General features: G+C 50.1%; 2 protein-coding genes across 6 annotated transcripts in view; both read left to right on the top strand.

Annotated features, from left to right (window-relative positions):
- SAP30BP (SAP30 binding protein) overlaps positions 1–6,746 on the top strand; it is a 30,506-nt gene extending 23,760 nt beyond the window's left edge. For both annotated transcript variants that reach the window (XM_063351968.1, XM_063351967.1), the window contains 6 exons: positions 1,963–2,054; positions 2,520–2,580; positions 3,077–3,128; positions 3,521–3,579; positions 4,825–4,909; positions 5,591–6,746. In XM_063351968.1, the coding sequence (XP_063208038.1) occupies positions 1,963–2,054; positions 2,520–2,580; positions 3,077–3,128; positions 3,521–3,579; positions 4,825–4,909; positions 5,591–5,772 (531 nt within the window). In that variant the 3' untranslated portion in view covers positions 5,773–6,746. The remainder of the gene's footprint in view (positions 1–1,962; positions 2,055–2,519; positions 2,581–3,076; positions 3,129–3,520; positions 3,580–4,824; positions 4,910–5,590) is intronic.
- An 8,573-nt stretch (positions 6,747–15,319) lies between these two features.
- ITGB4 (integrin subunit beta 4) overlaps positions 15,320–24,620 on the top strand; it is a 30,120-nt gene continuing 20,819 nt past the window's right edge. For 3 of the 4 annotated variants that reach the window (XM_063352281.1, XM_063352283.1, XM_063352284.1), the window contains exons 1-9: positions 15,900–16,016; positions 20,039–20,130; positions 20,449–20,531; positions 21,271–21,372; positions 21,818–22,022; positions 22,577–22,673; positions 22,991–23,162; positions 23,842–24,105; positions 24,507–24,596. In XM_063352281.1, coding sequence (XP_063208351.1) covers positions 15,922–16,016; positions 20,039–20,130; positions 20,449–20,531; positions 21,271–21,372; positions 21,818–22,022; positions 22,577–22,673; positions 22,991–23,162; positions 23,842–24,105; positions 24,507–24,596 — 1,200 coding nt within the window. In that variant the 5' untranslated portion in view covers positions 15,900–15,921. Of the gene's footprint in view, positions 15,756–15,899; positions 16,017–20,038; positions 20,131–20,448; positions 20,532–21,270; positions 21,373–21,817; positions 22,023–22,576; positions 22,674–22,990; positions 23,163–23,841; positions 24,106–24,506; positions 24,597–24,620 lie in introns of those variants that run through there. The other variant, XM_063352282.1, reaches the window with a different exon arrangement.

The raw sequence follows: 24,620 nt of genomic DNA on the forward strand, positions 1-24,620 counted from the left end.
AACTGGAATAGTTGAGGCAGCATTGACTGGATTCCTTTTCCACCTACGTATCTCTAGATGATAAACATTTAGAGGGAAGGCTGGTAGCTTAGAGGCAGCAAAAGAAAACAAATGCATGTTTTCTCTGGTGCACACCCAAATAATTGCAGTAACCAACTTTGCAATAACCTTCTGTTCTGTCTCCTCCTCCTGATGCAAACGAAAGAGCAGGGACTGCTGTTTCCTACCACCCATTTGAGTTTTAACTGCAGCTATCTGCCCAGTAGAAAGACAAGTAAAGAATCACTTCTGCAATGTGCTATAAGCTATCAATGTGCAATGGGTGATTCAGAATGACTCGCCATCCAGATCACCCTTTCTTCTTCTCCGCCGTGTACCTGGGCACACCCATTCCTCCTCCTGTGCTGCAGGAGGATTTTGCCATTCTGACATCAATGAATCAGAGTGCGTTAGATCTGAGGAATGCAGAGACCTTGAGAGAGTAGACAGAATAAAGCAGATTTTCTTCCCCTTTGACAACAGTTTACTGTGTTAAATCAAAGGAGAACTTGTCCTCTGTTAGCAGGTCAAACCACATCTTAGAACGCTTTGAGCAAGGAGATGAGATTGTTCTTTAGAGAGGCAAAATGTTCTAGGCTTTTCATTGTTGATTTGCTCTTTCCTTTTGTCAGATTCTTCTCTAATAAACTATATCTTGAACTCTGCCGAAGGGTGTATTTCTTACTGTAAAGTTGACTAAGAAGTTCCCCATCTGTGGACTTTGTGAACTATAGCACTACCTGCACAGGGAGGGGACAAAAGGGAACACCTATTCAATCATTTCTACTCCCCAAATTCACCTTTTTTCAGTTGTTTCTTCAAACCTCACGATGTGTGTGCTGGATGTGAAGATTGTGTAATTTCTTCGTGCTAATTTTGGGAGGACCTGGTGAAAATTTATCTTAAGGCTTTTTTTTTTTTTTAAGTTGATGAAATAGGAGTTTCATATCAGCTGTTAACAATCCTCTTTTATTCCAGCATCGTCAAACCCTTAGACAATAGTCAGTTCCTTATTCAAGTTGACTGTCCATACAGAGGGAGACATGAAGTGACTTATCCAGAAGCAACAAAGGAAAATTGACTCAGCTCTTCCATCCTGAAAGACTGAAGGCCTAGCCTCTGGTCTTATTTTGTATGCTTCCTGTACCTGAGAGATTTGTGTCAAAAAGAAAAGATAAAGGAAATTACTGAGAATATTCTCCTAGTACCACTTAAGTGTATGTTCCATCTCAAAGTTTCTGCTTTTGCTATCCCTTCAGCATCACTAGAGTAAAAATACTTCTAAGGTTTTTCACTACCTTGCTGAGGAAGAAAGAAAATCATGTTTACTTTTAAATCTTTCAGTGTTTTTGGAGAGTAGACTGCTTGACATTTCCAACCTAAGTCAGTTAAGTTGCCTTTTGCAGGGGCTTGTGGCATCAGTAAGATACCCATAGACTTCTGTGCAGTGTAGTCCAGCAGCTGATTTTCAGGTGCACACCTGAGTCTGAAGGTGGGTGTGATGGTCACTGTAAGCTGTGGGAGAACCTTTGTGGGTTCACCTGTCCCTCTCAGAGCTGGCTTCTACTTCTCTACAGTCCTAGCTATAAAGGGAAGCAACAGACTGGGAAGGTGTGTGCACTACTGCCTCAAATGCAAATCTTCAATCACTGAGGCCTTCAGAAAGTGCAAAGAGAATTCCATTTCCCATCCAGGCCGTTCATGAAGATAATTTCAGTTTGTAAGTTCTGAAAGTTCAGAACCTTAAAGGCGGGAGTGTCTGTATTAATAAGCCTGCGTGACATTAAGGAAGAGGTAGAATCTCTGCTCCCTGCAAGGGAGGCCACTGGTTCAGTTGGCTTGTTTCCACGTGTACACTCTTGATAGTCAGCTGACGTGCTCCTCCTTCTCATACTGGCTCTCCCTGTAATCTTTCTCCCTTAGGATAAAATTCAAAAACTATATGAGAGGAAGATAAAAGAGGGCATGGATATGAACTACATCATTCAGAGGAAAAAAGAGTTCCGCAACCCCAGGTGAGCCATCATCTTTGCCTTTGTGACCAAAGCACCACAGAGCAAATTCCAAGAATTTTCCTCTTTGTTGGAGTTGTAGTAGAAACAGGATCCTGATCAAGAAGTACTACTGCTTACAAAAATGAGAAAGACATAATTTGCTTGTAATTGAAACAGTAAAACTCTTCTCTGTGTTCTGTGAGGCAACAACTAGAGTTGGTGTGGCAGTTAGATTTTTAAATGTACAGGCTTTGGATGAAGCATTTTAGAAGACGCGTCTGTTCTGGGAACTGGGAGATGAATTTGGGGGAAGTGGAAAATGCAGTTAATGGCATGGCACATCCATCAGAGCTAGCGTAGCTTCCTAGGTTCTGATTTTACTCTTGCCATGTAAAGAGGTGACGGCCTCTTTCTACTAACAAATCTGAAATGCTTCTGTTTACTTCTGTTTACTTACTGTTCTGAACTCTTGTCTTTCCTTTGCAGCATCTATGAAAAGCTAATCCAGTTTTGTTCAATTGATGAACTTGGTACAAATTATCCAAAGGTGAGGTGCGATACTTCTGACTGGCGAGGGAGTGGGTAAAAAATAATATAGGGGTGTAAACTTTCCTGAGCCTTTTCTTGAGCCTGCTTGTTTAGGCGCCCTTTAAGGGAACTTCTGTCTCATCCTCTGCATTGAAGATGTGTACCATCTTTATGTGGTACTGAGCCTCAGTGCCTCCAACTTTGCTATAATGATTCTGAACAAAAACTGCTGAGGTGTGTAAGTATACGTGAAACTCCTTGGGGGGAATAGAAGCTGAGCAGCAGAAAAACGCATGTCTTATCCCAGCATCCTTCTGGATTCAAAGCTGTTTCTTCATTCACAACAGAACGTGGTCCGATAAAAGAAGGTCTGATGTGATCTTTGTGTCATTGGGATACAAGAAGAAATGAGTCATGAATTTCACCAGTGAAAAGAAATACATAAAACGGTTTTGAACTGGATTTTGTGTATATGTGGAAATAGCCCTAATCTGATGTTTTTTTTTTTTCTTTAGGACATGTTTGATCCTCATGGCTGGTCAGAGGATTCATATTATGAGGCACTAGGTAATTCCAGGAAGTCTTCTTTTGTCCTAACTTAGCTCTTTGTATTTTGTAGTTAATTAACTGCACTAGAGTCTTCCCTTCTTTTATAAATGAGAAGTCATCACATGCTGCTCTTTAACGGCTTCATTCTGGTGCCTGAATGTTATTGATGCTTCATCAGTCTGGAAAGCCTTTTCATTTAAACTGGTTCTTCAGTGTTTTCAGCTCTTAAATGATTAATTTGGTGAAGTAATGCTGTGATGATTAAAGAGCAGTAGTTAGTTTCATGGCAGTTCAGTTTTCTATACACAATTTGATGTTTTTGATTGTTTATGATGGGAAGTGTGTGAGTGAGAGAGAACTATGGATTTTTACTGTTCCTAGAGCTTCTTGTAACTCCTGATCTTTCTCAGCTAAAGCCCAGAAGATTGAAATGGACAAATTGGAGAAAGCCAAGAAGGAACGCACGAAGGTAGCTATTCAAAACCAAAAGAGACGGAGATGCAAGGGTTTTGTTTGTTTCCCTGATGGATTTCATTTTGTTGCTTTGCTGTTTCTTACGAACTGTGCTCTTCGCTAACGCTGGATGTTTTGCCCTGGTTCTGTCCTCTCTTCTTTACATCTTTTTCCAAGCTGCACAGATCAAGTTGTTTGTCCTTCTTTATGGGTCCGTTTCACCATGTTGTTTATTCCACTGGATTTCCTTTTGATTTGTCAGTATTTTAAAACCAGAGCTCTTAAAACAATATTCAGTAAGCCAGATACAGGCAAGATAATGCATAAAGAACAGCTTTTTTTCTTAGTCTGTGCCACTTTGCCTGGTGGCATAGCCTAGTTGTAGCTCAGTTTCCTCACCATATCTCACTGGGAGACAATATCTGCTTTCCGTTCTCTTTGATATTGCCTTCTTGCATATAATTTGCAGAAACATTGGGCCTATTTTAACTTAAACTGGGCTTGTCACAAAATGTACGTTCTTACGTACCTCCCAAAAAGAACACAGACAGGCTCTGGAAGATTTTGTTCCTGTCCCTTAGTGGTGTTGCCTGTAAGAGAGTGGCTGGCATTAGAGAACTGTCTAATGTTAGAGATTGACATCTAACCTTGCAGAAGGCTCCTGCCATATTCAGTACGTGGAGGTTTGGGGGTTTTTTTTCTTTCAAGTACATGCTGTGTCTTGCTATTTGTCTTGGGTTTTGCACAGTAACCCAGGTATCTGATTACGTCCTTGCCCATATCTGCAGTTTTGAAAATATGAGACTGCATGCTGTTGTAGCTCTTGTTGCTAGGTTTCCTCCTATGATGCAGTCGCAGTAAATCGTGCAGGTAGGGACTTGTCTTGCATGTGTCTTAAAGGAAAAAAAAAAACCAGGAACTTTTCTAACTGTAAAAACGCATTCTTTAATGATCAGGATCTATCCTTTCTGGGCTATATCAAATTCCGGTGCTTATATCAGTTAACGAACACATTTTTATTGTATCTGGCTTAGGAGCTGGGTTGCAGGAATCCTTAATGATCATGACTTCAATACGCTTTGGCCTGAGGTCTACATCTTTCTTCCTGCGTGACAGTCAGCTCGGAGGCCAATGTTTTACATTATATTAAAACTGTTCTTAAAAACATAGAGAAGTGACGGGGGTTAAAAAAAACCCCAATGTATATTATCATTTCATGTTTGTCTTCTCCCCTTTCTCCTGTGTGTCTCTGCCTTCCCAGATTGAATTCGTGACTGGCACTAAAAAGGGTACAACAACAAGTGCCGCTTCTACAACAACCACAACAGCCAGTACCACTGTGGGAGGTAAAGAACAGTTGTGACTCTACCTATTAAGCTGTAGTAATGCTGGGATTAGCGCTTCCTGGAAACACTAAAGGCTCCCTATTGACTCTGTGCATGAGGTGTATATAGTGTTCCTTCCCGGAGTTCACAGACTAGGTTTTCCGTAGTCCCTATATCCCATGGCTGCCTTGCAATGAAAGCTCAGGAGACAGGTTGGATAGTGAAAGGATTTATTAGCAGGTGAAGATACCTGCTGATGTTCATGGTTGTAGGGTGTTCTTGGGGCTGATATATCTCAAGAGATTTGTAAAGACTGAAAATCGCTCTCCTGCCTGCAGCCTGCCTTTTAAACTGGGAGGAAGGGAGAAAAAACACTGGAGGCTGCGGAGTGTGTCCTGTGCCTGTACCTGAGCGACTGCGATACGTGTGCTCTGTTAAAATTAAATGTGCTTTGGGGCAGGGCGTGAACCTGTCTCCCATTTGGCTAGAGTTCAGGTGTAGAGTTTTCCTTTGACTCTTGAGATACATAGTTGTCTTTCTTCCTCAACATTTACTGCCAGCGTATGCTGACATTAATATGAGGGAAAGTTGTCTAGTTAAGCAGCGGTATATTAAGCGTTGACAAGACAGGGTGTTACAAAGGGATTGGGGACCTTTAACATAACGCTAATCCTCATTTGCTTTGTCTAATCAAATTCACAGATGCCCAGAAGAGGAAGAGCAAGTGGGACTCGGCCATCCCTGTAACAACGATAGCTCAGCCCACCATCCTCACCACTACTGCAACGCTGCCAGGTGTTGTCACAGTGACAACCAGCGCAAGTGGATCCAAAACTACAGTCATATCAGCTGTTGGCACCATTGTGAAAAAGGCAAAGCAGTGACTGGTGTGCTGGGCCTGGATTTTCGGACTTAGTTGTCATTGAAGCCATTGTTCTTGGAAGGGAGGGGTAGCTTTCGCCTTTGGTAAAAGATGACAAGATTCTTTGAAACAGACCACAGTTCCCTTTTGAAAGAATGGGGGCAGGAGCAGGCACGCCAGCTGTGTGCCCACAGGAATGGACCTCTGCCGAAAATGCCTCTGTCTTTTCTTGCTGTGGGAAGAACCAGCCTGCGTGTGTTGTGCTGGAGGAAGATGGTATCTGGAGTCAGCTTGTAAAAGTTAGCTTATTAAATTACTGCGTTAGGGTTTTACCCTACTTGCAAGTCTGGTTTAGGGGAAAAACAACAACAAAAGAAAGGCAAGTAAGTGAAGGAATATCAGTATTACCCTTTTGTATTGCAGGTCACGCTCAGAGGCTGCTAGCAGCTTGTGGCATGTACCTCCCTCACTTAGGCTAACTTAGTTCCAAGGGAATTAAAGCAGAGACAGTTGGTCAGTGTCCGTCTTCAAAAGTGTAGCAGAGACTTGAAGCGATCTACATCTATGAATGTAGAACTCACTCTCTGTTACAGTACTGACATCTGTACCTGTGTGCATATCCGTGTAGACCTTTGTGACCACGTGTTTCCGCTCTTGAGGAAACTGTTGAAATAGTCATGTTACCGTCTTGCAGGGGTGGAGATTTCTATGCAGAACCCGTAAGCTGTAGAGGTTTGATTTGTGAACTCGTTTGCGAAGACCTGTCCAGAAAACTCTTCCGTTGCCATGGAATGAGATTGGAGAGCAGAGGAGAGTGTCTGATCTTAATTGTGGTATTATCCATCTTTGTTCTAGGTAGTGCTGTACTGTGAAATGCACACATGGCAGTTATTGCTTGCTCCACTGTTGTGAAAAAGTATTTTCAGTTGAAAATTTTATTGTATAAATCTTCTTACTTGTGTAGCAAAAAATTATTATAAAAATGGAAAAGTCTTTAAAAAAAGCCCTGGTGTCATTGATGTGTCTGCATTTCTCATCTTGGTGAGGGAGAATCGGTAGCCATTTGTTGTGCCATTTGTTACAGATACCTTCAGGTCAGTGCGTAATAATTCCGTGGGAGTGGCATGAAGGGGGTTTTTTTCACATTACGGGTGTTTTTTTTACAGACGCGGGGCAGGGGGGCAGTGAGAAGGCATGAAACTCATTTCGATTGGAAATACTTCTGTTGTAGAGGATGTTCTGAAATAGTTGGTAATTCAGCTGGTTTTAATGCTTTTTTTTTTTTTTTTTTCCAAACTTATTCCTGCATCCTGAACTTCTTCAGAAGTTACTGTCTAGTACCAGCAGCTGGGTCTTTCATAAAACCTTCATCTATAGAGGCCAGTCTCCTAAAAAGGAGCTCAACGGCAAATTGTTCATTGTTTTGGGGCAGGTGGGATAAATAACTTGAATGGTTCCGTTTGTGCAGAGAAACAAACACTAACCTGGACTTTTTTCTTCTTTACAGTGGTCACTCCAGATTATTTAAATGGTCTTTAATTCTGAGATCATGATTTTTCAGATTCAGTAATTTTTCCGTTTCCCACTGTTTTAAGTTAAATTCCTACCTGGAACCTGTGTGTGTTCATGCATAAGCAGTGATAGGAGAGAAGGCTGCTAGATCAACAAAAGTGTCAGTTTCTTAAAATTCAGTGTTGCTTTTTCAGAGTTTTTCTACATACCTGATGTCGCTCCTGATCCAGGCTTTACATTTATGGAGGCCTAAAGAAGAAATAAGACGTTGGCTTCCTGCTTTCAAATAATTGTAAAATGTGTTAAACACATCTTGGCAGTCATTTTTGCTTCTAAAAAAAATAATTACGTATTGTAGGAATGTTTATGGAGGAGAAACCAGGATGAGACTGTAGCATGGGAGACTGGGGAGATGGTGGGATTGCTCTTTTCTTAAAGCAGTGGAATATTGAAGGGCGTGAAAATAGCAAGATGGAAACATTTCTCCTGTTGAAGTGCTCTGCGCTGGGCTGCTGCCTTCGTTCCTGCAAGCCTTAGCTCCATCCTCATCCCGAGGAAGATGGTAACAGCTCCCTTGGCTGAGGGTATCTTCTGCTTTGGGACTGTTACGTACTCTGCAGAGGGTGACACGTTTCACATCAACTATTCAAGGTGTTTATTTCCTTGCCCTGAGGATCAGAGTTCGTAGACCAGGGTGCCCCTTGTAGTGGGAAATACAAGCCATTGGGTAGCTTTGCAGCTCCCTAAGGTGACTTTCCAGTCTAGAATATCTTCTGCAATTCCAGCCTGTTTAAAACTTGTATAAAGATCTCTTTTGAAGTCCTGCTGAACAACATGTGGATGAAGGTACAACAGCAAAACTGCTGCAGAGGGGGCACCAGCTGCTGCCCTTTCTCTCAGACTATAGCTTGGTGACAGGCTTTGGGCACCAGAAGGATCACCGCAATCCTCTGCTCCTGTGAATAGGGCTGGGAGGTGTGTCTGGGCTTCTAGCACAACATTCCTCTGCTGAGTGTCCTTAATGTGTGTGCTGGAGCTGAGTGAGGTTAAATACCTCACCGAGATGGGTGCCAGTACACAGAAATGCAGCCTCGTGCCAGAGGTACCAGCTGGTCTTGGGCATCGCCTCCCCTGTCCTGTCCGAAACTGAAACTGGGGGGAAGCACAAAGTGGGAGAGTCTGATGAGACTACGTTAATTTAACCAATCTCACCAGTCAACCCTAAATATTAATGTAAATTATAATGCAAAAGTTTTTGTGTCCTTGTAACGTTGAATCAGCAGTAGTCCAAAAAAAAAAAAACAAACCCCTTGCAGCTGTGTGTCTCTTTCAGACCGATTCCCACCACTGTGATGAGAAACTCCTTCCTGACTCTTTAGTAATTTGGGAAGACTGTCTTCCATGGAAGTGAAATGCTGAATCTGACAGATAATGCAGTAAAAGTAATTCCTGATCCTAACCGGGAACAACTCTGCTGGATGGATTTGCTTGATTACAGGGAAATATTATTTATACACCTCGTTAAGCGTGTCAGCGCTTGTCTCTGTGTGTGCCCCGCCGTATTGGGGGAGAGGAGTAGCAAAGGAAAGTATGTGTGTGAATATATATATATTTTTTTTTTTTTTTGAAAGCTGCTACCAGATTGCAGCTGAACATACACTGGAGAAATAGGTTTGGAAGAAGAGAAAAAGGATTTGATTAAAAACAATAAATAAAATAAGAAAGTGCCGTGTGAAGCTGGGCTCCAGGCTGCTGCTTGGCACCTCACACGGGGCCACGGCTGAAGTTCTTGGGGATGAATCATTTAACTCCAGGAGCCACTGAACATATTGTTTAAATGCAATTATCTTATTCATATCACACATCCTGGCACCCCACCCCTTCCTCTTCCATGCGCCCTCTTCCTCCTTGTTCTGCAATATCCATAGTCCTTCCAAACCTCTGGATTTCTCTGCAGAATTAACGACCAGAGCCAAGAAATGCTGCTCGTTCAGCTCCTGCCGTGCTGCGCAGGCGGGGAGTGACAATCCCCGGCAACTCTGGAGCAACGGGAAAATGCTGCTGAGCCGGGCTTGATGCTGCTGCATAGAGGGATAAGGAGAAAACTTCCTAAAACTGGCGCTGCTGAAGCGTGCTGAGCAGGGGTGGCCCTGAGGCCACGGAGCGGCAGATTTCAAACCCCTGCAGTAACAGGCTTCTGCAAGAGACCTGGCTGAGCTGGGCTTTGCTCCGGCAGCAAAATCCTGAGCTCTCATGACTGTTTGCTGTCCGCAGCGGAGAAAGCAACTTGAAACATGCATGATTTTATTTTATTTTATTTTAATTATTTTTTTCTCTTGCCTTTCCGAAAAGTGGGGAAAAAGAAAAAAAGTAGTGGAGATGCCAACCATTGTATAACGAACTCGCAGGCAGTACAATAGCTCGCCGCTCTTGTTTATCTTGCGTGTTGCTATCGGAAGTAATAGACAGATACACAGGTTGGAAACTACAGTTCTAGGAAAAAGCCTCTTTCCTACCTCCGAGAACCTGATCCTGCAGGCTGGCGGCTGCGCTTGGCTGTGGTCAGGCAGCGCACCAGGGAAAGCTGGAGGGGCTGCTGGTGCGCAAGGGGGGAAAAGATCCTTTCCTGGCCCACGAAACCGCGGCCTGAAGCCCTCAAACTGGAGGTTTGACTAGTTGGCTTGTTAGAAATCTGTACGGCTGGGATCGTTCTAGGGGCTGTGTGACCTGCTGTGTTTTAAATAGCCCCCCAAGAGCTGCGAGCTGTGTCCGAGCTGCACTAATGCAAACTCCCAGCTTATGTGGCTGAAAGGTTCTTTGTGCTGCTGTGATAGCGATTGCTCAGGCTGCACGTCTGACCCCTAAAAGCTGTAGATACTCATTCTTACCTCTCCTCCCTAGGGGAGACTAAACGTACCCGGGAGAGTAAAACCAGTCTGTTTTCATTGTTCCTTAGACTGAGGATTACAGAATGCTCCTTGAAAGCCTTGAGGCTTCTCTCTGCTCACCACCTTTGCAAGCGCGGCTGTCTCCTAGCTCGAGTAGGTCTGTCTTAGCTGAAACTCCACGTTCAAGGGTGTCTCTGGCGGGCCGGGCTGCTCGGAGGAGGGAGGAGAGCTGCCGCAATGAAGTCATCCTTGGCAGCGCTGGCTCTGCTCTCGCCCTCCCTTCTGAAGTCTCTTCTCCCACCTCCATGCCCTGAGGTGTTGATTTTCTTTCCCATTTGCTTGTTGTGATTTGGAGACCTCTCCTCCTTTGATGCTGTTGTGGGAAGGGATTTTGTGTGCTCGGGATTTGCTTTTATTTTGCGTCTGGCTGGGTGCTGCCTGACCGAGAGAGCAGGTGGGGAGGGGCAGCGCTTGCCAGCCCCACCTCAAACCGTAAAATGTGAGCACCTGAAGCTATGTTTTGGTTGGATTGCTGCTCTGCTGCCTGTTTTATGAGAGTTATTTACTGAGACTTTAAAAAAAAAAAAAAAATTAAAGAAAAAGTCTTCCCTGCCAAGGCTTTGGGCCATGCCAAGGTTTTGCCGCTGAGAGGGGCAGCTGGAGCCACGTGGAGGTGATGCTTCAGCCGGCGTGCGGCCAGCTGACACCTGCGTGAGCTCCTGTCCAGCTCTCCTCCATCGCAGGGGAGAAGCAGCTGTAGCTTTCTGTGAAGCCCCTCAAACAGACGGTCTCTGCCAACGTGCCCAGAAAATTACCAAAGGGTATGGGCTGCTCGTTCTCTTAAATGTGTGAACCCAGGAAAGCCCAGAGTTGTGACGGAATCACAGAGCAGTGGGGGTTGGAAGGGACCTTTGGAGATTGTCTGGTCCAACCCCCTGCCGGAGCTGGTTCACCTCCAGAGAGAGAGAGATGCTTTTCAGCAGGGCTCTCTAAGGCTGCCTAAGGTTAAAATAAATCAACTGCTGTTAAAGTGCAAGACCCACAAAGGGGCTGTGAGGTTCCCCCAAAGTCTCCTCTTCCTTCTGGTGAGCCTTTACACCAGCGTATTCGTGCGTCTCTTACGGAGCAGCTTTCCACCTCCGAGCCGCGCCATGCGCTGCCGTTCCTCTGACTGTTTATATTCAACTTCCTTCCTTTTGTTCTAAGCGAGAACCATGGACACCGATGACTTCCAATATTTAGTCTTTGTTTATTTGAAACTTGTCTTTGGCTGGGGCTGGGCTCCTGCTTTCGGTTGCCAATAAACAGCAAAGCACCAGGATTTCACAAGAAAAGGTTTTGCCTTTTCACGTAGAAGGCGTCTGTCTGTCTGTCCTCTACCATGTTTGTACGGTCCGGCGTTAGGAAGAAAACAAGCCTGCCTTTTGGTGCGGCGAGAGAAGGTGAAGTTGCTGGTATTTTTAACCTCTCTCCTCTTTGTGTAACCTCTTGGAGTGCCTGGAAACCATGACAAAAGGTGACCGTCCACCTTCTCTCCGGGTTTCTGTTGGCTGGCTCCTCGGGAGGCTCTCGCCCACGCCATCGAGTGTCTTGTCTGGGCCCAGCCAGCACAAACTGGGAGGAAAGGTGGGCTATCTTCCTAAATCTTTCAAACATAACATCAGCGTGCTTTCAGCCCTTTGGCAGCTGGGTAAAGATGCTAATGTAACCCTGGTAGGTCTTGTTTTCCCTGGATGGATGTTAGCACTGTCGTAGGCTGAAGTTTTATCCTGGATCCTTTACAAAATTTTCCCTCTTGTGTTGTTCTGGTGGCCCGCTGACCTCTCGCTGCCGGTCCATCCCGGGGGCAAATGGGCATCGGGGGCGTTCAGCAAAGAAACGAGATTTTTCTTTTAGGTACGTGTTTATGACACGGAACATCCATTGCAAAACAGCAGACGCGCGTAGCCAATGCTATCTTAGGGGAAAGGCTGAGGAAGAGAAAACGTGAGGATTTCATCCTGCACTTTTAATTACCTGGGTAATTATATCAAACATAATTTTGTGCAGTAAATTACGTGCACATTAATGTACATTAATAGTACATTATTAAGCATTCCTTAAATTTACGCCAGATAGCAGGATATCGCTAATACAGGGTACAGTGCGGCTACGGGATCAAGTATTTATTTTTCTTTTAGCAGCCGGTGTTGTTACAGAATTCAAAAAGAGAATAAATGTGCTCCAGCAGCAGCCTCTTGGCTGTAGCCGCTCAGCAGAGACCTGGAAAAAGCCCCAGCGCTGTCTCTGGGCACGCTGCAGTGGCAGGACAGAAAGAAGAAAGGTTTTGTACAAGCTGGCGTGGCATTAAAAAAAAGAAGAAAGGAATTAACCCTAAAACCACTTGTAATTATCAGTAATTGGCACTGGGGCTGGTAGTCTCAGCAGAGAGCGCAATGATTTAGCGTCAGCTATAAAAATGACTTGTTTTGACTCCTGGGGCAAAAGTTTTTAGGCCACGTTGCCACAGCAGAAAATCGCTGGTTTATAAACGTGAGGTCCACTGCGTGTGCGGCTGGGAGCTTTGGTGGAGCCGTCTGCAGCGAAATCTGCCGAGCCTTCCTCTCCCAAGTCCCCATCCTCAGCTTAAAACAGCTGATTTGTGTGGCAAAAGCCTGGTCCAGCAGGCGGAGAACGAGGTACCGAACCACAGCAAAAACTCAAGCTCACTGGGTGTTCTTCTTCTCCGGGGGAATAGCTTGGAGAAGTTGCCTGAAAGGCAGCTCATAAAACACCAAAATTATTTAAAGACAAGATTAAGTGAAAACTTGTTAAACTCTTATGACTGTTTACTGTGAATTTATAATTCCTCTCTGCTCTGGTGCCTTAAAGTTTGGTGGTAGGGTTGTCTTGATGTGAGAAAAGCACCTTTTATCAGCCCTGCAACCGTCTCCTGAAATGCAGCCCGGCTACAAGCCTCTGGGATAACCCATGCTCCGTTTGCCTGGAGATCTGTTAGGGGCTGGGGGGATACTTCTCAAGGAAAGGTGCAAAACGAACACCTTGGTCTCTTCTGGCAGCACCCGCGGTGAGTAACCCGGCTCCTCCTCGCAGCTGGAGGTGCTGGTCCTGGCCCTTGCTCCTCCAGGCTGCTGGGACGAAGGGGAGGGAGGTGGTGTCAGGCGGCCCTGGGGCTGTCAGAGCGTCTGTAGGTGAGACCAGAGACGCTTGACAGGAGGCAACATAAGCATCCTCCACCTTGTGTGGAGAGAGGAGGACATCCAGAAACCATCGACACCAAAGGCTGTGATGGAAGCTGCCTGCTCCCAAGCTTTTCTGGTTGGCTCCAGGCCTCCTGTTGGGGAACCATCATTTTTTTTAATTTTTTAATTTTTTTTTTAGTATGATATTTCTTGCTTGTATGGTAAATTGCCTTTTGTAACTCCAGCACCTGGCAACGTTGGCTACCCCAGCGCCAAGGGAGGAGAGCTGTGGCAGGCTGGGGTGGTGCCGGTGGGTGGAGCAGACGCACCTGCCAGCATCGGCACGTGCTGCCCTCTGGCCCCGGGAGCTGAAGCCCAGCTTTCCTCCACCCGCAACGTCCTACAGCATCTGCTGCCTCTGCAGGTGCCTCTGCCTTCAGCCCCACAACGGTAACCATCTGCTCTTGGCCAGCAGCCGCTGCCGTAGCTCGAGCATCAGAGCCTCGTGTCCCAGCTCCCGTGCTGCGGGAAGTGTCCGTTGTGGTTAAAAAAACCCCGAAAAACACAGCCCCTTAATTTCCAGAATTTGTGTTTAAATATAGGAAATAGCATCTCCAAAAGTTCCAGGGTAATGAGATTGCCAAGTCAAATGTTCAGAAACTAGGAAATACCAGACTCCAGCTGCCTGGGCCACCTTCAGCTGCGCCCCTGCCTGTTTCCCGTCTGCTGCAGTTTGTAATGGCACGAGCACATCCTCCTTTTTCCTGGGGCTTAATTCATTTGCTCGTATTTACTCGAGCTTCCTATTTCTTGTAGTGAAAGGAGTCCAGCCCCCTACTTTCATTTGAATCGATGCTTGGTCGCCATCGTTAGGGAGTCAATCAGCAGCCACCGTGATGCTGTATTAATGATAAAGAGACCAAAACCGCCCTGCTCGTATTTTTACTTTCCAAACAAGGCCGGAAATATGCGACTTTTTCTCCTGGCTGTTGCTATTGTTTGTGTTGAAGCTGGGGGGATGCAGTTTTCCTGGTGAGGATTTTTTGGGGAGCTAAAACGCAGCCTCTGCCATCGCGTCTGCTCCGGTGCGTGTACTCTGCACAGCGAGAGGTGCGACTGGGTCTGAGCTGTGGTAAACCACAGACTCTAAAGCAAAAAGGTGCTGTGGGACAAAACCACCAACAACAAAAAAATAACCTCGCCAGGATTCTAAACCCTCCTCTGCTGTTTGTTTGACTGGGGAAGGGGTTTTGGATCCAGCCCAGCGGAAGGGCTGGCTGCAGTGGTGGGATTGCTGCTCCTCAGACCGTGGTGGGCTGCGTCGGGAGCAGGTGGACGGGTCTATGGTTACGGTGCTACGAGGGGTTGCGTTTCCCCGGGAGCCGCATCTGTCGCAGGTGAGGACTGGGCTGTCGTGCTCGTGCCCTGGATAAGGCGGGATGGGGATCTGTCCTCTCTGTGAGGCAGGTACCGTGGCTGGGGGTGGTGGTTGCGGAAGGACCTTACCTGGTATTTCAGCTGGGAGCTCCCTGGGGGCTGGGGTAACACCCCTGCTGGTGCCCGAGGGAGGTTTGGAGGAGAAACCCTCAGCGACGGGGTGAAGCTGAGCAGCCGACGCTGACCATCGCCCGCAGCCCCCCCCATGCACCCTCCGTGTGGCGGGACACCTTCCCGCCGCCCTCTCCATGGGGGGACACCTTCCCGCTGCCCTCTCCACGGGGGGACACCTTCCCGCCGCCCTCTCCATGGGGGGACACCTTCCCGCCGCCCTCTCCACGGGGGGACGCCTTCCCACCGCCCTCTCCAGGGGGGGACACCGTCCCGCCACCCGCTCAGCCCTTTCCCTGTGGGACGGTTCTTGTGCAGAGGGAGGGTGCTGGGCGTCCGTGCGGGCTGTGCCTGCCCCGTCCAGGTGTGCGGAGGGAGGAATGCCAACGCCTGAGTCACGGGCACCCCCGCCTCCCTCCCCGGCTGGGATAAAGCTCGTCCTCACCTGGGATCCGATCTCATTTATCACGGCTCCCACCTTTCCTTGCCGCCAGTCCCCCGGGAGGGAGAGGGGGCAGCTCCGGGCCGGTGAGGGGAGTGAGAACAAAGTCGATATTTGACTGGAGGGGACAGAAATCAGCGGGGAGGTATGTGGGAGCGCGGGCTGCCTGCCCTCCCCGCCGGACTGGAAGTTGACGTTTAACCGGAAAGAGAAAAGGGACAAAATATAGAGAGAAGGGAGGGAAAAAAAAAAAAAAAAGAAAAGGAAAAAAAAAGAAAGAAAGAAAAGGCTAAGGCTGGAAATCAAGTCGCAGCAGCGAAGCAGCGCGTTCCCCCTCTGCCTTCGGAAGAATCTCTTGGCTTGGTGTGTGGGTGCCTGTTATTCGGGCTGCAGCAGAGGATTTGGACACTGAGTCAGATCCAGCGCTAATGAGGTTTGTGGAATTAATTCATCTGCGCTCTTTAGCGTCCAGCTTGCTTTAATTTCGTTGTGTTGATTAACCAGGGGGGGTGGGGGTGGGCAGGTAGGCAGGGCACGGAGCTCAGGAGCTTGGCTCCCCGCCTGCTTCTGCCCCTTTTTCCTCTGGTTTTGGCGGTCGGATGCCGGCTCGTGCCTCTCGGACGGCCGGGAAGGGCAGCGCTGGTGACAGAGCGGGGCTCTGCAGAGCTGCGTGGGGCCATTTTCCTCTCCGAAGGTATTTGGGTGGGGGGCGGCGGGGTAGAGGTGGGGGTACAGCAGCACGTGAAGGCAGCGCAGAGCCCGTCGGGGACCGGTTGTTGCAGGTTTCAAAGGTTGCCCCTTCCGTCTGCCCTGCTTTCAGGGAAAACAGCGGTTGTGCCTCGGAGCTGGCGGCCCGGGGAAGATTTCACGGGTCAAACAGCCCGAGGTCGGCCGGGCCGCGGGTGGCTCCGGCTCGCTGAACCCGGGGGGGGGCTGTTTCACAGAATGGGGTGGCTGCATGCAAACCCCCTGCGAGGGGGGAGTGAGGGGAGGGGGTGTCCCCGGAGGAAAAGGCCTTTGCTGGACTGCAGGCGTCGAGGTATTTGCAAGCTGGTGGATCTGAGATGGATGGGATACAGGGAAATAGATGGACTGCGGTGAGGGAGCTGACAGGGGTGGGCTGGAAGGGGAAAAAGGGGGACAAAGAAAATCGATTTTGTTCTTAGGTGGCGCTTTGATTTGCAGGTCAAGCTTTTGATAGTTTTCTGGAGGTCTGGCTTGCTAATTTTTCCAAGGTTTGGAGCACAGACCCCGGGATCTCTGCGCTGCCGCGTGTGCTGGGGAAGGAGTAGCTCGGGGAGGGAGTGAGGGAGGGGGACTCCTGGCCCTAATCCATGCACCCGCAGCTCTGCCCTGGGTGGAGAACTGAGCCTGCGTGAGCTGCCGTGGCTGTCGCTGTGCTGCTGGTGCCGGAGCAGGACTGATGTCCCCGGGGGAGGCACCCCTCTGCCTTTCTGCTTTGCCTCCATCGCTATCAGCTCTCCCTCGGGACCCCCGGCCCCGTGCTGGGGCTGATCATGGTGACCAGCGCAGCCTGCCCGTGTGGTTGTCCCTGGCACACATTGGCAAGCACATGGTCCTCTAGATGCCTCGCATCTACCAGGACGCGTCCTGCCCCATCGTGCATGGGTGTATGATGCGCCCCTTGTCAGGACGGGGGTCTGCAGCCACAGGAGGGGCGATGTCCGCTGCTGAGGGAGGAACGGCTGCGCCAGGAGCTTGAGCATCTCCCTGGCTTTCCCACTCCTGTGTCCCCAGCCTGCTCGGTGTCCCCTGCATGGCAGCTGGGACCAGGGTTCCACCATGGGCTTGTTGCTTGCCATTCCTTGTCTCCTGGGTTCCCCTCCCTCACCCGCCCCAGGGCGATGCCCGGCTTCAGCCTCGTCCTTCCCAGCATGGAGCTGCTGTGGTTGGGTCAGGACAGGGAGGGGACAGGGGGAAAGAGCTCTGCTGCTCCAGCCCTGTCCCCCGTGTCATTGCTCCAGCGGTTTCTTTGGAGCATCCCCTGTTCTGGGGGGATGAACTACCCAGCCCAGGCTTCTCCAAGCTCGGGGGGGTCCTGGGGTCTTTCTGGAGCAGGTTTGTTGGCTGTGCCGAGGTGCAGACAAAGGCTGGGGGAGAGGTTGGAGGCCAGGAGGAAATGCCGGAGCGGTGGTTTGGGATGGGGTAGGATGTTTATCTGCAGCCAGGAGCTGCTCTGCTGCGTTCCTTGTGTTTGCACAACTGAATGGCTGCTTTTCTTCTTGTTGTGGTTATCGTAATGAAAATCCAACCAAACCCCTGCAGCGTTTCTGAAGTGAAAGTGGTGTTTTCCTTCCAGAGGACGCTTTTGACATCAAGGGATGGTCACTCACATGTTTTTGCACAAATATTACGGGCTGCATTCCTGCGGCCGGCAGCGACAATGCTCTGGGCCACCAACGCCCTGTGCGCTGGCAACTGCACAGCTAAATCCGTAGAGGTCGGTGGCTCACAGGGCAGCATGATGTTAATATTGAGGTTTACGCCCTTTTATCTCAGCACTTGAAAAGACATGACAGCAGTTTATGTATCTAAGGCCCAGGGTGTGTCCATTCATCCATCTGTTCGCTCTTTCTTGACTTCAGATTAAAGGAAGATGAATGAGGTCTGTGCTCTGAGGCTACCTTGGGAGATGGGTGCGAGAGCTGAGCAATGCAGTCCCCTGTATTCAGTCTTTCCCTGGTGACCTTTGCCATGATGGGAGATGAGATTTGCCGAGTGCTCAGGGGATTTTTTTCGTTGTTTTTTTCCCTTGACGGGCTCAAAGGACTTCCCCACCCTTTCATCTCACCTCTAATTGGCATCTCCCCACGTCTCGGTAGTGCTGGTGGCTGTGGTTGGCACGGCTCGCTGGGGCGGAGCAAGGCGGAGAGGGACTTTCCTGACTTCAAAACCCACCCGTCTGAGTGGCGAGGGACACAGCATTTGCCAGGAAGTGTCACAAGGACTTTTGCTGAAGGAGATCACGGGCATGTCCAGGGATGAGGATAACTGCTGGCCTCAGAGCCAGCGTTGGGGCTTGGCTGGGGGACCCCCCCAAGCCAAAGCTGTGAAGAACCTGAGCTGGGGATGGTGGGTGCTGCAGGGAGCTGTGCTCACGGGCCACGGGAGGAAAATACAGAGATTCCCTTGGTCAACTGGTCCCTCTTACCTGTTGGAAAATCAGCCCATTGGTTACCAGGTCCTTAGGAACAGCAAAGCTTCCCTGGGTGTCCCCCGGCAGAGATGCTGCCCCCAGGTTTCCATATTTCTCATGTTTCAGCTATGGAGGTTTAATTACTGTGTGCCAAATCCCTCTGAGCACAGCTGACAAGATAACTGAGATACGAACATCTTATCACGTGTTACCTGTGTATCCAGCGACCACCATGGAGAACGAAGTGCGAACACTAAGGGAGGTGTCCCCACGGCGTTGATGCTGTGTTGGTCAGAGCCCTGTGCTGCGGCGATTTCTGCGAGTGCTCAGCTTTGCGCGTTCAATGTATTTGCATTGCTTCAGTGGCCGATGCAGGACACAGCGCGATCCAACGCTGTTGATACTAGAACGGGTCTTCCCAGGGGTTTCCCTGGGCCCCAGGTCAGGTTGTTAGAAGCGAAGTCACCGAGTGACCGACTGCCTGCTGGTTGTCCCCCTGGGAACTCGGACATCTTCACTGCACACAACAACTATTCCCGTTTTCCTTCCCTGCTTCAGGTGGTTTTCACATTCTCTTTATTTATTCTAGAGTCAGGACTTGGAGAGCAAGAAGCTGTAAGACAATTCATTTGCATCTTATATTTCACACTTGCATCTCTCAGAAAGGAGATGCTCAGATGCTTTAAAGATGTCTTTACACCGTATTTTTTGCCTCAACTGTCCCCACTTGCCCTGCTGGGGTGCTGGGGTCAGGACCACCCTCCAGCACAGCAGCCGTAGAGCTCGAGTTCCAGCTTTGTCTCTTGTGTTTACCACGTCCAAATGCCGACTTCTGGATGGCACTTACAGTTTTCTGACGGCCAGCTAATAAATCATGCGTGGGTGCAGGGACAATGGTTCACTCTGTCTAGGATTTGGCCTCTGGGTCCACGCGAGGGGTCCTGCTGCCCTGGAGAGGACAGAGGGGAGCTGCCGGGCTCTCAAGACCACGGATTCATTCAACAGCTCCAAACCTGGCATTTCCCAAGGCCTTGCCCTCTATTTATTATTGGTTCAACCATCCTGGAAACTCTTAGCGCGATAGGAAATAGCCAAAGGGAGGGGTCTGTTTTGGTTTTGGGGAGAGATGCAGACGGTCGCTTTGTTTTCCTCCCCTCTTTTTCCCTTAACCTGCCAGGAAAAGCAAGGTCTTGACCTAATCGGTGCTCACACGTGTGGATGACGCTAGGCTCCGGCTGCCTGCACCGGCCCCACTGTCCCGGGCACCCTGACGCCAGGGGACATGGGTGCTGTGGTGTGGCAGCTGCCCTGCCCTGGCATTTGCTGGGGACTTTGAGCCTTTGGCACATGCCCGAGCAGAAAATGAGCTGCTCTTGGTTCTGCTTTTGTGCCCTGCCCTGCCGAGATCAAAGATTGCCTCCAGGCATTGGCTTCCTCCGGGCGGGCAGGGCTGTCCCACCCTGGCAGGGCTGGATGGGCTCTGCCGAAGCCGCTCCCATCGTCTCCGGGACCGTTTCCGTCTCTCGGCTCTCTACAACGTAGCGATCCATGTGTTTCAGGAGGACGAGGATGGATGTGCTGCCACGGGCATGTGCCGCGCTGCTCCTCCTGTCCCTGCTCTGTGCCACCGGCCTCTGCCAAAGGAGCAAAGGTGAGTGCAGCCGCGGTAGGTCCGTCTGCGGTCTCCCCTTGGTGCTGCCCCATGGGGACTCTGCGTACCTCTCCTGGGCTCCAGAAACGCTGGTTCTCAAGTGGATAAGACATGTTCTGTGTCTTTCCTCCTGTTTTCTATCACCCTGGTATTTGGGACCCCTCTCTTGCTACCCCACTGCTGTTTTATAGCCAGCTTCTACTAACCACCCAGGCAGAACCTCCACCAGCTCCCCCAGGAGTGGGATCAGCCTTTCTCATGCCCTCCCATGGCTCACTTGGTTTTCTCCATTCCTCATCCCCTGATCTTTCCTGGTAGATAACCGTTGTGTGCTGTCCCGGGCAAAGAGCTGCACCGAGTGCCTCCGAGTAGACAAGGACTGCTCCTTCTGCACTGATGAGGTGAGACCTTTCAGGGGAGCCTGGTGATGTGCTTCCCACCATGCTGATGGAGGGGTCACAGAATGGTTTAGATTGGAAGGGACCTTAAAGGTCACCCAGTGGCACCCCCTGCCCTGGGCAGGGACACCTCCCACCAGCCCAGGTTGCTCCAAGCCCCGTCCAGCCTGGCCTTGAACCCCTCCAGGGATGGGGCAGCCACAGCTTCTCTGGGCAACCTGGGCCAGGGGCTCACCACCCTCAGAGTAAAGAATTTCTTCCTGAGATCTAATCTAAATCTCCCCTCTTTCACCCCTGGTTAAAACTGGGAGAGGGACTCAAGAGCAGGGTCAGCTTCTGGCTCCAGCTTCTCTCTGCAAAGAACTGGTCTGGATGGGAAGCGCCAAATCTTGTGTTTCCTTTGGTGCGGACAAATGGGGAGGAATGGGAGTCCAGGGCAAACTTGCAGGAATACAGGGGTTTATCAGAAAATTCCCATGTGCCAGATCTGAAACAGTGGGTGCAAGGGATGGAGGGAAAGTCTTATCCCAGACAACCCAGTAATTCACTGGTGGTTGTATTTCCCTGGTGCTGGGTGACATCGGCTCTTCTGTATGACACTCGCCCCCATCTCTCTGCCTGGCTCCTGCTCCCAAAGGCTCACTAATGGTCTCAGCAGAGGACCCTGACAAGAGGCTTTCCCCCTTTCACGGAGGATTTGCTGCTTTCTGTGGTTGTAATGATGTTCTCGCCCCTTTGGCAGAGCTTTGAAGAGCCTCGTTGCAACTTGCGGGAGAACTTGCTGCGGTCCGGCTGCAGGGAGACCAGCATCGTCTACACCAGGGGCAAGATGGAGACCCAGCAGGTGGGTGCTGGGGAGACAGCCCTTGCTCGGCTTCTCCTGAGGGGTCCCACCATTCGCAGTGTCCTTCATGTCCTTCATCCTCCTCCAGAGTCTTTAGCAGGAAAAATATGAAGTCCAGACCTCTGTTTATGTAGGGTCTACTCAAAAACAATGCTCTGCCCTCACTAGCTGATGAACCTCTTGGCAACCAGCACTGATCGCTTAGGGCTGGGGTGGCTTTTCAGGCAAACAGATGTAAGCAAAATGCCAAGGTCTGGAGGAGGTGCCCAGCTGGACACCTGTTGACATGGGGATGTTGCCCCAGTTCCCGGCTGTACGTGAGGGAAGGGAGCGTGATCATTCCTGCCTTTCCAATTCCCATATACCTCCCTGCTTCTTGCCTCCTCCTCATTGCATCTGCGTAGGAGATGGAGTCCATCCCCTTCATGTCACTCTTCCTTCACAGAATTTCAGTATCAACACGTCCTTGCAGAGGACACAGGTGTCCCCCCAGGGCATGTTCATGCAGCTGCGAGCTGGGGAGGAGATGAGCTTCGACATGGATGTCTTCCAGCCCTTGGAGAGCCCTGTGGATCTCTACATCCTCATGGACTTCTCCTATTCTATGTCTGACGATCTGGACAACCTCAAAAGCATGGGCGAAAAACTAGGTGAGACCAGAGCTGGGAGAAGAGGGGAGCTGTGCTGCTGATGAGGGCAGGCAGCTCGCTCCTGCCCACGGCTGCGAGTTCTCTGCCAGCCCCAGAGAAAGGGGATGCAACTGGCAAAGGGCTGAGAGGTGTCTGTTTTAATTAGAGTTTCTTATTATTGCTGCTTTGTGCAGCTTTGTGGGTCGATGTCTCTCCTGGCCCCGCAGGGATCGTCTCCTCCTCCTCCTCGTGCTCTCCCCTTTCAGCCCAGTGTGGGGGCTGGTGCTGGCAGAGTTGATCCGTGCAGTGGCTTTGGCATCTTGAACCCATAGGTGTGGTGCGTGCTATTGCATAAGCTCCAGTCTTGGAAAGGGCTACCAGAGGTAGCAGAGGTTTCTACCCCAAAAGACAAGCCCCTATCCCAGAGAGCTTAAAAGCTGACAGTTCAGGAGTCTTATCCAAGACCTGACCAGCAGAGAAGATGACCAGGAAAGGACTTCTTTCTCTGGAGCAGCAACCTCACAGACATCTCTTTATTCACGTGTTTCCTCCTCCCTCCCTCCTTCTCCTCCCAGCGGAGTTCCTGCAAGCCCTGACCTCCAATTACACCATCGGATTCGGCAAGTTTGTGGACAAAGTCTCATCCCCTCAGACAGACATGAGACCTCTGAAGTGAGTGAGGCCAATGGGTCCATGGGATGGGAGCAGAGGGGAGGGCAGGTGCCTTCTGGTTCTCTGTGGCTTTCCTGATCTTCTCCATCTGTGGTTCTGCCACAACAGATCGCATGTCTTGTCTTCTTCTCCATCTCTGCCCTCATCCCTTCGACCTCTCAGTGCTGATAGCTTGCCAACTCAACTTCATGTCTTCTCTTGAGGGACTTTCCAGGCCCTGGGTGCTCTACCCACACTTCCTAACCTTGCACCCAGGTGTCCCTGCGTCCCTTTGCTCCTGTCCCCCAGCAAAAACCCTGCTCTCCCCTTTCTCCTAGGCTGCGCGAACCCTGGAACAATGCCGACTCCCCCTTCTCCTTCAAGAACGTCATCCGCCTCACCAGCGACATCGACAGCTTCAGCAAGGAGCTCAGGAAAGAGCGCATCTCTGGCAACCTGGATGCCCCTGAGGGCGGCTTTGATGCCATCCTGCAGACAGCTGTTTGCAAGGTGATGGTGGCCAGGGCTGCAGGAGCCATGTGGCTCTCTTCTTAATGAGCGGATCTTCTTGATGCTGGGTGATGAGTGAAAGAACAGCATGCTGGGCAACTGACGAGACAACCAGGGAGCCCAGGTTATATGTTCATCTACAGTCGGCTCTTGCCCTCCCAGCCACACGCTCCTGGTGCCGAGTTGTTTTGCATTCCCAATTTTTCCTAGGTCTTAGGCCATTTGTGTGTGTACTTCTGGTGTTTGACCCCCAGCACAGGAGCTGATTGCTGGGCACCCTGCGTGTACTCTTTGCTCTGTTCCCCTTCGTGCCTGCGGTGGTGAAACTCTGCTCCCTGGAAAACAGCCTGCTTGGGCTTGGCCGTTTGGCTGTGGGATGAGCACAGCTCCAAACACGTCCAGAAAAGCATGGGCTTGCCCCCCATATTTATACGTGTCTGGCACCAAGCTGCTGGGAGACATCCTATAAATTGGGGTTGTGGATGGGGGAGGCAGAGACCTGCTGGCTCAGATTCCCAGGGCCCCGTAGCTGGCTGTGTGTGCCGCCAAGTGGAGGTGGTGCCTTGCCCCTTGGGTTTCCAGCTCCCGCCAGTGTTGGCCTGCCAACGGCTGCAAATGCTCTGCAGTGGTGTGGCGGGCACGGAGATAAAGGTTCCTTCTCCCCCCTCCCTGGCTGTAGGATAAGATCGGCTGGAGGAAGGACAGCACTCACCTGCTCGTGTTCTCCACTGAATCCGCCTTTCACTATGAAGCTGACGGTACCAACGTCCTGGCAGGGATCCTGGCGCGAAATGATGAGCAGTGTCACCTCGACGACAACGGCACCTACGCGTATGACACCAAGCAGGACTATCCTTCGGTGCCCACCCTGGTGCGCCTGCTGGGCCAACACAACATCATCCCCATCTTTGCTGTCACCAACCACTCCTACAGTTACTATGAGGTGAGGAAACCATTGTGGTGGTGCCACGTGGGCTTACCTTTCCTCCAGGACCATTCCTCCTCTGCCTGCAGCTCAGCTGTGACGAGAAAATGTTCTCCCGTCTCTGGTCCCCAAGTGTTAAACCAATGCCCTGACATTTTGGGAGGGTGCTGCCGTGTGTTGGGGGGCTGCTCTGGATCATGGGAGGTCTCAGGGTGTATTACTGGGGTGTGGAGATCTGGCTTCCTAGAGGTATCCCTGTGTTGATGTCTGTTTCTTATAAAGCAGTGGGGACATGGAGCCAGAAAGTAATTTAGGTTGGAAGGGCCCTTTGGTCCAAGCCCTGCTCAAAGCAGAGCCCACTTCAATGCTAGAGGAGGTTTCTCAAGGCCTTGGCTCAGGCGGCTCCTGTCTCTCTGCAGAAGCTTCACAAGTATTTCCCCATCTCTGAGATCGGGGTGCTCCAGGAGGACTCTTCCAACATCGTGGAGCTGCTCCGCACAGCCTTTGAGGTAACGGTCTTCACTCTCGCTCCC

The sequence above is a fragment of the Chroicocephalus ridibundus genome, chromosome 14 (genome assembly GCF_963924245.1).
Source record: "Chroicocephalus ridibundus chromosome 14, bChrRid1.1, whole genome shotgun sequence".
Classification (NCBI taxonomy): domain Eukaryota; kingdom Metazoa; phylum Chordata; class Aves; order Charadriiformes; family Laridae; genus Chroicocephalus; species Chroicocephalus ridibundus.